The sequence below is a fragment of the Misgurnus anguillicaudatus genome, chromosome 1 (assembly GCF_027580225.2).
Source record: "Misgurnus anguillicaudatus chromosome 1, ASM2758022v2, whole genome shotgun sequence".
NCBI lineage: Eukaryota > Metazoa > Chordata > Actinopteri > Cypriniformes > Cobitidae > Misgurnus > Misgurnus anguillicaudatus.
Window position 1 is genome coordinate 27835637 of NC_073337.2, and position 14430 is coordinate 27850066.

At 36.4% G+C, this 14430-nt stretch overlaps 1 protein-coding gene and 3 long non-coding RNA genes across 4 annotated transcripts in view; 1 reads left to right on the plus strand and 3 right to left on the minus strand.

Annotated features, from left to right (window-relative positions):
• Positions 1 to 14430, plus strand: part of LOC141364967 (uncharacterized) — a 224146-nt gene that overhangs the window by 151322 nt on the left and 58394 nt on the right. The gene's annotated exons all lie outside the window — the stretch shown is intronic.
• The window catches only part of LOC141365016 (uncharacterized), a 62544-nt gene that overhangs the window by 30653 nt on the left and 17461 nt on the right, over positions 1 to 14430 (minus strand). The window lies entirely within an intron of this gene.
• LOC129432126 (antigen WC1.1-like) overlaps positions 1 to 14430 on the minus strand; it is a 49768-nt gene that overhangs the window by 28789 nt on the left and 6549 nt on the right. The window contains 2 exon segments of the mRNA XM_073870110.1: positions 12968 to 13270; positions 14054 to 14383. Of these exon segments, the coding sequence (XP_073726211.1) occupies positions 12968 to 13270; positions 14054 to 14383 (633 nt within the window).
• On the minus strand, positions 9275 to 10802 carry LOC141365012 (uncharacterized). The gene is made up of 3 exons (XR_012370328.1): positions 10716 to 10802; positions 10549 to 10617; positions 9275 to 9331 (listed from the first exon to the last, which is right to left on the minus strand). It is a non-coding gene; the product is annotated as an uncharacterized lncRNA (long non-coding RNA).

Sequence of the window (14430 nt, forward strand, 5' to 3'; positions counted from 1 at the left end):
TAGATAACAACAATGCTCATAATTAACAAAGGTCCACACTGTCAGTAATCTCAGTTATGCATGAATATTATTTGTGCTGTCAGTTTGTATAATTTATTTGCTGCATTGCAGAAACAATTTTTGTGTTTTCATTCTATAGCAGCAGATGCAATGGATAACTAATACGATTGGTAAAATAACATAAGCAGCATTAATCACATTGTGAGATTGATTTATCCTCTACTGCCACCATGCGGTCATGATTGAAACAACAGCACACACCACTCGAAACAACTAAATATGGCGCCATCTGCTGGTGAACACGTTGTAAAGGCAACAAGATCTCAGTCCAAACATTTTACACTTTTTATAAAATAATTGCAAAGGTGTTTCTAAAAAAATATGCTTTTAAGAAAAATAAATTATTTAACTTAATTAAGCCATCTAGTAAAAGTGTATTCTGTGTTTTAGTTTTATTTATGGCAGATCATTAAAACTTAATTACATTTACTTGAGTACAAAAAAAAGAGTACTACATTTGTTGTACTTAAGTATTAAAGGTAAAAAATAACTTGTATTTATGAAATAAGAAGATGACATAGCATTGGTGGATTGTGTGAAGATATTCAGTACTCTGGACATTTATTTAAAATTTGCTTATTTCTTCACAGTCTGGACGGAGGAGAGTTTATTCAGCTCAGTGTAAGCAAAGCTAAAGAGATGTGTTATGTGTATGTGGAGAGTTTTACAACAGTTAAGAGAGTAAGATCTACCTATCTCAGTACACTTATTAAAGAATATCATAACATTCGTTTCCTATTTAGCACAGTTGCGAAACTGACTAGAAACAAAGAACAAACAGAAACCAATAGTAAACTCCAACACAATAGTAATGACTTCATGAACTTCTTTACTAACAAAATTATGTTTATTAGGGAAAACATAGAAACTACGCAAGCAGCCACCACTATACCCAGTAACTATACCCAGTAGTACATTTACCACTAGATTACCATACAAACATCTTGAGTCATTTAAACCTACTACAATAGAAGAGCTCTCTAAATTAGTAACGTCATCCAAATCATCGTCCTGTAGACCCCGTTCCCACAAAATTACTAAAAGAGGTATTTCATGTAGTGTCAGACATGGTACTAAATATCTTTAACTCATCTAGGATACGTTCCAACAGCTTTCAAACTAGCAGTTATTAGACCGCTCATTAAAAAGCAAAACCTTGACCAGGGAGATCTTAATAACTTTAGACCAATCTCAAATCTACCTTGTCTTTCTAAAATATTAGAAAAAGTAGTGGCAAGCCAGCTATGCACATTCATAGCGAATAATAATACACATGAAAAGTTCCAATCAGGATTCAGGCCCCACTATAGCACAGAGACAGCATTGCTTAGAGTTACAAATGACCTCCTTTTAACATCCGATCATGGTGAAATCTCAGTCCTTATATTACTAGACCTTAGTGCAGCCTTTGAAACAATATATCACAGAATCTTACTCAATAGAAAACTATGTTGGTATCAGTGGTCAGGCGTTAGCCTGGTTTTGATCGTATCTAACCAATCCCTATCACTTTCAGAGCCGGACAGTAACGGAGTACATTTACTTGAGTACAATACTTAAGTACAATTTTGAAGGATCTGTACTTTACTCGAGTATAATTTTTTTTGAGTACTCATGACTTTACTCAAGTACATTTGAGAGGCAAATATTTTACTCTTTACTCCACTACATTTCTATCCATAACCGTGAGTACCCGTTACTTTTTCTTAAAAAAAAGGAAAAAATAAAAATCTCAGTAACCCTCAATTTGTTGTTTCCCTCTCTTAAACGTGATTGGATTGTGCAGGGGCAACTGATTGGGACAGCCTATCAGCAATCACCTTCAGCTTTCCGCCAAAGTCACCATGGTCAGATTTAGATAAGAGACGAAACCACTGACGAAACAGTGGATGAAGACACAGCAGGTCCATGCTGGGAATGTGTCAACTATTTAAATTTTCTGAACAATGATAAGTTTCTTTTCAAGTGTTTGCTGTGTTTACCAAAACAAAACTTCAGCGGCAGGAATCACTGGTGAGCCCGGATTATTGTTGTTCAAAATGAATTACTCGCCAAAACATCACACTCTTACTTGATCTGGACAAACTCAGCATCACAAGACAGGTTTAAGACTCCAGCTTCAACATTTGACCACTGTTTATGATTAAACTGGTTTGCAGTAACATTAATTTCTTAATTTATGTCAGGAGTCCAAAATAATGTATCTGTAACGCTCGTTATTTTGAATAGAAATCATCTTCCGTAAAACATTTATTCTCTTCTTCTCCTCCGGTTTATTTGTGTCCAAATAGATAAAATATACAGATTCCGTCATGGCTATTAGTACAATGGTGAGCATATTTGGGGAAATAATAATTAATTATCACATGTTAGTAAAATATTTAGTCTTACAGAATAAGATTTCTATTCATTTTCCACTGAATTATGCGATCTGAAGGGCTCAAACAGTGAACGGAGCGATTTGTGTCTCCTCTTCCTTATTTGCATCAGATTTGACCTCAGAGCTCTATCATTTGCTGTACAGCTGTCAATCATCTTACGTGGTTCAATGTGCACTGTGGCAGTATAGTAATGCAACATTTAGAAAATGTACTCTTGTACTCTTGATACTCAAGTACTTTTAAAAACAAGTACTTTTGTACTGTTACTTAAGTAGACATCTGACTATAGTACTTTTACTTTTACTTGAGTAAAATTTAGCAAGGGGTATTTGTACTTTTACTCAAGTACTGAAGCTGTGTACTCTGTCCGCCTCTGATCACTTTGTTTATGTAAATGAAGAAGAGTCATATCACTCCCCCGTTAAAAACGGCGTACCACAGGGATCAGTTTTAGGCCCTATCCTATTCTCGTTATATATGTTTCCTCTAGGAGACATTATCAGGAAACATAACATAAGTTTTCACTGCTATGCGGATGATACCCAGCTTTACATCTCGTCACATCCTAGCGAAACCCACCAGTTTTCTAAGCTAACAGACTGCATTAATGATATTAGGGACTGGATGGCACATAACTTTCTTATGCTAAACTCCAATAAGACTGAGATACTTATTATTGAACGAAATCGCTCCAAACATAATATGTCAGATTACAAGTTGCCCATAGATGGCTGCATGATGATGCCATCTTCCACGGTTAAGAATTTAGGTGTGATGTTCGACAGCAATCTATCCTTCGATAGTCATGTCTCCAACGTCTGCCGCACAGCATTCTTCCATCTTAGAAATATCTCAAAAATACGCTATATGCTGTCTGCATCAGACGCAGAAAAGCTTATCCATGCTTTTATGACCTCTAAATAGACTATTGTAACTCGTTACTCGGGGGATGCCATTCAAATCAGGTAAACAAGCTACAGCTGGTTCAAAACGCCGCCGCAAGAGTGCTTACTAGATCTAAAAAGTATGACCACATTAGTCCAATTCTGGCATCTTAACATTGGCTACCAGTTAAATATCGCATACAATTTAAAATATTACTAATCACCTACAAAGCCTTAAATGGCATAGCGTCCTCGTATATTAAAGAACTACAATCCACCACGTAAACTGCGCTCACAAAATTCTGGTCACTTAATTATCCCTAGAATATCAAAAGTGTCTAAAGGTGGTAGACCCTTTTTCTACTTGGCCCCTAAGCTCTGGAATGATTTACCAAATAATGTTCGAGTATCAGACACAGTCGATCAATTTAAATCTAAACTTAAGAAATTCTTCTTTAACAAAGCATTCACATAAAATATGTCTAGTAAATGTACTTTTCCCGCAGTAGTTAGTTTGTCTAGAACAAAGCACTCACATACCTCATATGGGTAATATACTATTGGCGCAATAGTAAGCCTGTCTGGAACCGAGCCGACTTAAACCACTATAATGTATGACACTTGCAATACATGCGAACGGCCCCTACGCTAACAGAACTCTGTTTATGTCTCCCTGTCTCGTCCTTGACCCCGAGGACAATGAGACAAACAGACCCAGTTCCTGTTGCTGTGAAGGTCATCGCACCACTGATCTACTGGCTGTCCTTCAACGTGATGACCAGCCAATGCCCGACCAACGACCACCGGCTGAACCAGTTTAATCCGCTTACCCGCTTCCTATCCCTACCGTATCTATATATATAAATATATTAATTTCTCCCAAGGGTTTTTGTCCTTCTAGGAGTTTTTCCCACCGGGTTTTCTCCTAGGGGTTTTTTTGTCCCAGGGAGAGTCAGCCAGCTTTGGCTTAACATAGCACTTTACTGTATACGTTACATTATTAATATGCTTGCTTGTACGGTTTAACCTTAGCCGCTATATTCTACTTCTTATATTATCTATTGATTTTCTGTGTTCTCCTTTACATCTACTCATGTAAAGCTGCTTTGCAACAATTAACAATTGTGAAAAGCGCTATATAAATAAAATTTAATTGAATTGAATTAAGAGTTTTATCTTAATGTAATCTCCTCCAACACAGAGACATAAAAATTTAGTATGTAGTCAGAGCCGGATTAACCCAAAGGCAAACTAGGCACGTGCCTAGGGCCCGATTGGCGGGATGGGGCCCAGACAGAGGGGGAATTTTTTTTTTTTTTACAAATGTCCCATCTCCAATTTCGCCGCTGTCGGGCGGGATCCCCATATCTCCAAAACCATTATTTTTCAGGAAATAAAAAAACGCCGTATTTTTAAGTCATTAAACATTATTTCATTAAAGACGAGCTTTATGACTCGGAAGCAGAGAGATACGAACTTATGCTCTCATTGATAAAATGGTACGGACACAGACGTCGCCGCTGCCAGCAGTGTTCAACAAATACTGCGGTCACATTGAGCCTTAAAGACGATGCTTCAATAGTTAACCAAAGCTGACTGTAGTATACATCTTACTAAACTCGATTTTAAAGGTTTACGATCTTTAAGTGATGCAATACAAAACACGATGAGCGGACTGCTGTCTAAGTGGAAATGAATCTGCTCGCAACTTACCTTCGTGGCTTACGGGCTTCCTTCTGCACAGAAGCATTACAGCTATCGAGTTTTAATAAATGTACTTAAACCTAACTATTTTCACTTGTTAGTGCCTAACAAACAGAAGTATTATTTTAATTAAACAGCCATTTTATCTCCAATAAATAAAACATTTACTTGTGTTTAACATTCACAAAATAATTTAATGGTGTTATGCAAAACATTCAATTTAATTCAAAATTGAATTCAAAAAAAACATTGCTGCTTGTGTTTTACATGCACAAAATAATTTAATGGTGGTATCCAAAACATTCAATTTAATTACAGTATTATATTAGATACATTTTAAAACTTCAATGCATGTATGATAAGCCTAGTAATACGTAAATATTTAAAATACATCAATAACTGATATCATAGGTTAACACAGATAAAATCATAGTTAAGTCTTTCTTTATTAAGCGCATTAGTGTATTTGTGTTTGTGAGTGACTGTTGTTGTCTGAGGTGGTGACTCGGATGGGGACGCCAGTCATCAGAATGGTTGATTTTCAAGTTCATCGTTCCACTCTGTACCTGACAGAGTTCCATTAAGGACACAGACATGGTCGCTGCAAAAAATAAATAAATAAAGGACAAACGATCATTTCCCTACGTTATATAAGGCATGTTTGCGTATAATCACGAGGCAAAAAAAAAAAAAAACAGTTCCTTGCATAATAATTCATGACTTTAATGGCAGAACAAGCGGGGTCAAGATTTTTTTTCTTTAAGCCCCACAAAAATCACGTTAGATACCAAACATGATAACAAAACCAATGGATAGTGGCTAACTAAGTCAAATACAAGCAATATGTGCTTTAAATTCACTTCACAAACGTGAATAGCGTAAAGAAAAATCTAGCAGCCTCAGAAACGATACATTAGAGTTTAGCACTACCATTACTTCGAGATAAAACTGTTATACATAATATAAAAACTGTTATTATATAATTCATATAACTGAAACATAAATAACCAGTGTTTTGAGGACATTTACCTCAGTGGACGTGTTGCTCGACGAGGATTTCGTTGCGATTTTCAATCTTGAAGAGAAATATGCAGCGAAGCTCTCCCGCGGATTACTGACACCTATTGGTTATTTACTTGTACTACTGCCTTAACAATGACACCAATGGATAAAGTGAGGATAATTTAATAGCATTTAATAGAGCCGTGTAATGACGTATAAATAATACATTTAGCAAAAAATTGTCTGATAGACTGGTTAATATACAACACATGACTTAATTTGGTATACAAACAACCAATTTGTAAGCAAAGACTAGGCTATGTAAAATGTGAATTCACTTTTATTAGTAACTTTGGTAAGTTTCAGATTTCAATTCATAAATAACCTCGATGGGGGGGCCCAAAAAATGCAGCCTGTCTAGTGTAGTCCATTTATTTAATCCGGCTCTGTATGTAGTACATTTGCAGAAATGCAAAAATATGTCTCAGATCGGGAATCCTCAGATATGTGAGGGCACGCATCTCTGATAGACTTGAATATTAGTCCATAGTCTACTGTATTACCAGTTATGTCCAAGACAAAATCATACTTGGAGGAAACTGATCTCACATAAAATTCTGCCACCTGCACACAGGAGATACAAGCACTGATGATTTACACGAATTCAGATACAGACATGTCCTCTTCACTAATGATAATAAATTAAACATTTGAACTTTATCATTGTCTAACATTTTTTAAAATCCATTATATTAAATACATTTTATTCATCTTGTCTAATGATTTACAGTGTTTACAATTAAACTGAATGTTTTACATCATAGAATAAATAGACTTTTATTAAACAGAGGGATGTTTTTTTAATACGCAAATAAATATCTACATTTGTTAATTAATATATTTAACATACATTACATAAAGGCATGTGCAGATGTTGATATAAAACTGTAATGCGTTATTTATCCAGAAGATGGCAGTACAACACAAGCAGATGGAGTTTTGAGCTTAGGTTAACTAACACACGAGGGCGCTACTCACTGTTTTTAGGACAGTAAACGATCAGTCCTTTCTTACAGATATAGTGGATATCAATCAATTAGAAATGTTGTTATGGTTAAATATTTACATAGATTTCTATCAACGTGAGTGAGATTTTATGAGGTTTGCAGAAATAATCCAAAAGCATATGCTTTTATTTTAATTTTCCTATTATATAATATATCATCTACAGAATCAGCTGTCTGGCTCTCTCTCAAGGGTTTTTTCCTCCTAGGACTTTTTTCTCCTGACTAAAAAAGCCAGGAGTTTTTCAACCCCTAGGGAGTCAGCTGACATTGGCTGAATTTAGCACCCTCTTCTATACGTTACATTATAACTACGCTCGCTAGTACGGTTTAATCTTAGCCACTGTACTCTGCTGCTCATGTTGTCCATTGCATTTTTCTGTATATAAATAAAATTGAATTGAATTATTGGTTAAACTGTTTTAAAAATAGAAAGTCTGACATCAATACAGTTAAACCAAGTAATTTAAAAAACTTAAAATATCAGCAACCACCACGGGATATTATGCTGCACAATTATCCCTCGATTTCACAGACAAGTCTTAAGAGTAGACTAGGCTTAGGCTTAAGACTTGACTTCCATAGTAGGAATAAAAAATATGATGGAATTTAATAGGTGTTGTCAACTGTGTGCTTACCATCATTTATCAAAATATCTTCTTGATCATTTAGTGTGGTTGGGGCATCAGTGGCTCAATGGTTCATGTAGGTTGTTTACAAATCGGAAGGTTGGTGGTTCAATCCCCAGCTCCACCTGAACAAGTGTCAAGGTGTTCATGAGCAAGACACCTAATCCCATCTGCTCCAGACGAGCTGGATGGCACCTTGCATGGCTGACACCGCCGTCAGTATGTGAATGTGAGGTAAAATTGTAAAGCGCTTTGGATGGCTATAGGTCTGTTAAAAGCGCTATATAAATGCAGTCCATTTATCACAATACTTACAAAATATGTTTCCTACTATGGAAGTCAAAGGTCACTATCTGCTGTGTGTTTTCCATCATTTCTCAAAGTATCTTCTTTTGTGTTCATTGGAAAAAAGAAATTCATACAGATTTAGAACAACATGAGAATGAGTAAATGATAACAGAATTTTCATTTTAAGGTGAACTATCCCTTTAAACATCTTAATTTAACTAAAGTCTAGTCCTGGCTTACCTGACCTGCATTCATGACACACTTCTTTGTGTATTGTTCTGTGTTATTTATGGGAATTAATCTTTTTTCCCCAAATGTACACTTTTTGGTTATTTGTGTTATAATAATGTGTTTACTTGCATCTAGTTTCTGAATGCTACATATATCTTAATGTCACGGAGGAAGACCATTTCTGTAAAGCATACACACTTTCATCACCCTTTACATTTTTTGGCAAATAACTGATGTATGATTTATATGAATTCTTGAAAAACAAAGCTATAAAAAATACAACAAAAAGAAAATGTCCACATATCAATTGCTGAAAAGCAAAGCAAAGAAAGCCAAACTAAACCTACAGATGGAGCTGTTGCTTCAGAAGATTCAATCTGCAAATAAATCAAACCATAAACTGAAACTCCTGATCTTTTTCAATTTTGGTTGAAATGTGCCATAACTCAAAAACTGTGACATTTGATTGGTTGTAGATCACTTTATTTATTAATATTTGTTGTAAATAAAACAAAAAAAGAAATAATGAATCTTTGGTTTGTTATAAGATCAAAGAGCACAAAAAATTGAAATGTATTATAAGCCAATATAATCAAGATTAAAATGTAAAGTCGATACATTGAATAAAATGCATTATAAGCCGATATACTAAAGTTATTCTTGGTAAGAACATTTGATATGGCAGTAAAAACAAGGCACTTAAGATTTAGTAGCAATATCAGATCACTTAAATGTCAGACACTTGATATGATTTTGATGAAAATGGGCGGTGGTCATTGAGTCAAATAGATCCTCCCTTTTTATAAGCCTTCTCTCCCATAGTCTGTTAAAAAAAAGAAATTGAATACTGCAATCACATAAAAGACTTAAAACAAATGATCACATTATACTCTTCAATGCATTGTTGTCTCATGACATTGTCTCTTTCTCTTATGACCATCTCAAACTAAATGACACTTGAGATGTCTATTGGTTTAAATGCAGTTCAATAGTAATAGTAACATAAACACAGTGATTGCAGTTCAACTCACCATCTTGAATGTTCTGTCTAATAATGATGACATCATCATAATGATCTGGCACGTCCACTACAAACATATTAAAATATAAGACCATAAACATAAGAAATAATCAAAAATAATAATATTAACTTTAACAAACATAAATTTAAAAAGGCAGCCGATGCCTGACCAACGACCACCGACTGAACCAGTTTAATCCGCTTACCCGTTTCATATCCCTATCGTGTTTATATATATAAATATGTATCTCTCTCAAGGGTTTTTCTACTCCTAGGAGTTTTCCCACTGTGTTTTTCTCCTAGGGGGTTTTTTTCATCCCCTGAAGAGTCAGCCAACATTGGCTTAACTTAGCACTTTACTGTATACTTTACAATATTACTATGCTCGCTTGTACAGTTTATTCTTAGCCGCTGACTTCTGGTTCTTAAATTATCTATCGATTATTCTGTGTTTTCCCCTACATCTATTCATGTAAAGCTGCTTTGAAACAGTTAGCAATTGTGAAAAGCGCTATATAAATAAAATTGAATTGAATATCTACAAGGAAATTTCCCCCATAGCCATATATCATGTATGTAGTGCACGATTTGAAGGAACCACCATGTGTAATGGTGTTATTAAGTGCACAGATTAAGTCCCACAATGCACCTTTAAGAAGTCATTATTTTGGCAAAACATGGTGCCTGCAGCGCTCACTTGTTTTAATTTACTCCTTCAAGTGGACTGAAGTAATATTAGTAGCAGTTATATACGTTAGGGTATGGGGGTTATTTCAGACTGTTTAGGGCTGTCATCTGTATAACTTTAAATATGGCATCACATTCAAAACTGAAGTATCTTATTTTCCCTTTATTTATATTTAGACTCAAATATCTTAAAGGTGCTCTAAGCGAATTCACGCGTTTTAGACCATAAAACATTTTTTGTTACATACAGCAAACATCTCCTCACTATCCGCTTGCTACCTGACCGCTGATTAAACTGTAAAAAACGCGATCTCTGTATACAGCCCAGGCTCCACAAACTGCGATAAAAACAAAGTGGCCAAACCTACGACCAGAAACAATAACAAAGTGTTCCAGCCAATAAACGACAAAAAGGATTTGGGGTTGGGGGTCGGGCGCGTTCATGAAAGCACGGAAGGGAGGGGGAGGAGTTAGCTACGCTCCGTTTGTTTGAAAGCAGTTCAAACATCAACAAAAAGTAACATCACACGGATTCGCTTAGAGCGCCTTTAATATTTCACACTTTATACTGTTACTAAATATCAAACTTTCGGCTACCTGTCTGACGATCTGCTGTTAGTCCATCAGTGATGACATCATTATTGTATTCAGGTGTGACGTTCTGTTCTGCTTCAAAACATAATATAAACTTCATCTTACAGGTCCAAATGTTTTTGATTAAATAGCAATTAAATCGCGTTATATTAACTAACAAGATTACTGACCTTGTATGCCGCTGCCAACGGGGGCATCATTGTCATAAACTTTTAAGAGGAAAAAATGGGCATGTGATTCATTTGAGTACTTTGCAGCATTTCTGCCTGGTGCAGAATTTATTCATTTCACTTTAGTGTATACAGCAGATAAAATAAGTATTAAACACGGTTTCTCACTAAATATATTTCTAAAGGTGCTATTGACATGAACATTTTACCAGATGTTGGTAACAACTCATGCAATCACAAAGAATTCATAGATGTCCACAAATGAAGTTATGTTTAATCATGTAAATGACACAGGGAAGAAGTAACGAACACGCTTACTGAAATGTTATTTCAATTATTTGTACAAAAGAGTTTGTTGGTATTGAAGGCTTAAAGATGTGTCCGGTATGGATAAAGTAGTTGCATGCATTGCTCAGGTGTGATTTTGACTCTTTCATTCTTTCACACAAACACTCTTCACATCTTGAGGTTCTGTGGCTTCATCTATGAACTCTGAGTCTGACCTTTAGTTCTTTCCAAGGATTTTTTATTGGATTCAAGTCAGGTGATTGGGTGGCCCTGGGTCATTATTTTCTATCTGGCTGTGTGTTTGGATCAAGGTTTACCCATCATGAGATGTTTCTTGAATGACACCCAAGACTGAACCAGCTGTTATTATTTGCACTGACAGGGGGAGGGTTGCTTGTTTATTACTGACTGTCGTGGCTTTCCATGCCATTTTACACCACCTTTTCTTCAGGGGTCCAATACTATTCCCTGTGTCATTTTACATGATTACACATAACTTCATTTATGGACATCTATGGTTTGATTTCTTTGCATGTGTGGATTGCAGTTTCTGGTAAAACTTTCATGTCAGTAGCACCCTAAGGGCGGAGTGCACAATGTTTGAAAGCCAATGTTGATATTTGAAATCACTTAAACAAACATGCCTCTCCCCCAATAGAATCTGGACCTTCTTTTGATAGACCCACCCCACACATACGCAACCCCAGCAAGGATGTCGGTCAGTAGACACGTCTCTTACTGCCGATTGGCTACCGACTCACTTTTCCAAAGCGTTTTTCAAACATTGTGCACTCCGCCTTTAAGTGTATATTTACAAAAAAATGGTGACATGTTCATTACATGTGACGTGTTTCTTACAGGCTGTATTTATTAATTTTGTTTTTTTATTTAATATTTATTTATTAAATATTCACTTCAGTCCTCTAACCTGTTTCATTAGCATCTTCATATCCAGAATGCTGTTCTTCAGAGATGAGACTCCCTTTTAAAGTAAAGCAGAAGAGTCAAGTTGTTGTTTACTGAACATTAATTTCTTTAAATCAAATATTTTATAACTCCTGCAGTTTCTTGTGAGACTCCTTGTGTGATAAATACACTAACTGCAGTCTGCAAACACACACAGACATCCTCACACTCCTGCACCTTATCCCCCCCCCTCCACAACTGTATTAACCTCCAAAAATAATCTCACACATCACACATCTGTAAAGAAGCACCTGCAGCTCTGTGGTTTGAAGCCGGAGGTTTAACAGAACTAATAATAGATGAACATCAGCTGTCTGATAGACTCAAACATACACTAATGAGAGGCTCAGGCTTTCATATTTTAATATACGATTTGTTTATTGACTTAAATCTACAGTAAATCAAATCAACCGCACTGATGTGTCCAGTTATTTGAGATATTAGGAAGACACTGACATATTTAAAGCTTTAAAAAACATTATGAATGAAGTCTCACCTCTCTGAGTTTTTGTGTGTCTGTGATCAATCTCTTCATAAACTGCTTCAGTCTGAGTCCTGTGTCTCCTCTTAGAGAGAGCTGTGAGTGTAGACACACAAACACAACACATGACTGATGATACACTGAACAAGAGTGTAGTAAGATTGATGTTGATGTAGTTCAATATGTCAGATGTGTACTTGTATGTGATGTGTGGATCTCTGTACCTCTCCTCATCTCTCTGTTGTGTTGAATCAGTATCAGCAGCGGCACTAAGAGCAGTAAGAGCAAAACTCCCAGTACAATCACAACCACTGGAGGATTGAAGAGAGGAGGAGTTTGTGGAGGAGTCACTGATCTCCTGTTTGTCTGAGAAACTGAAGGAGAAGCTGATGTTGTTGTTGTTGTTGTTGTGGCAGGAGTTGTAAACACTGACAAGTCTGTAAAAAAAAAAAAACATGCATATTAAAAATAATTGCTGAAATGATAATAAATTGATCTCTCAGTGTTTTCTTCTCACCTACACAGATGAGTGTAACTTGTTCTTTGTGTGAGCAGTCAGTGTGATTTTTCAGGACATGAGGACAGTCCCACAGGTGAATCTCAGTCCCTCTGCACTCGACTCTGTTCATCCACACAACACCTTCACCAGCACCAAACGCTTCATTCCCATCAACACTCAATGCTGCTCCACAACCCAGCTGCCTGCAGACCACCTGAGCATCTCTGATGTCCCACAGATCATCACAGACTGAACCCCACACAGAGTTATGATAAACCTCCAGTCTCCCCGAACACAAACCCTTCCCTCCACTCAGTCTGAGAGGAAGATGATCTACATCACACACATCAAACAACATTTACAACAACACACTCAAACACAAAATGTGATTTAAATGGTGAGTACACATACATTGAACAGATATTTTTTACTATTTTATTTATCACATAAACTTACTTGAACATTGTCTCTGGTGAGGAGATGGTGATGTAGAACATGACAGACGACTCCGAGGAACTTCATCAATCACCTTATCTAAAATTATAAAATGAGAAAATGTCAAATGTAAAAATAAAACATTGTATCATTTCAGCTATGTACTCTCACAAACCATTTAGATAATACATACAGACTGTACACTAAATAATTAGAAACCTCATAAGACAGTTATTTAAACTTTATCTCACCAGAGCAGATAATGTTGGCCACTTCATCTGTCCTATAGTAATCCTGTCCCCAAGGTGAAGATGGACACTGCCATATAGTGGAGTCATCTGATCGACATTTAAAGTAATCCAACCAATTTTGAGACCTCAGTCCATCTGAAGAAACGGGTTCACTGGCAGATCTTCCACAGTTCAGCTCTTGACAGATCAGACTCGCTGTGTCTTTGTTCATCTGATTGTAGCAAACATTACCCCAGGATCCATTGTAGAAAACCTCCACATTCCCTTCACAGCCTTCAGTTAACCTGAACTCTTTAAACTCTAGATTGAAAAGGATCATTTAAATCAAATCACAGTCTGGTGACATTTCACAATTAATGTATCTGATCAAAATATATTTAAATATATTTAACTACAACTTCTTTTACAGGTTATTGTTTACCTGAGCACACGACTCCTACATCCTCCTTGTGTTTACAGTCATGATCTCCCCAGACCCGTGAGAAGCAGCTCCAGAGTGACGTCTCATTCCCCTCACAGTTCACATCATCCAGCCATATGGGTCCAGAACCAGGACCAAACCAGGCTGGTACTGGCTGATTACTGAGAGCCACTCCACACTGCAGCTGTCTGCACACCACATGAGCATCTTTAATATCCCAGAAGTCATCACACACTGTACCCCATGAGCCTTTGTGAAAAACCTCCAGCCTTCCTGCACAATCTCCACCAGAACCCACCAACCTGATGGACCGCTGACCTGTGAGTTCTGATATACAGAGAGAAAACAATGCTTGTCTATGAAAAGTATTGACT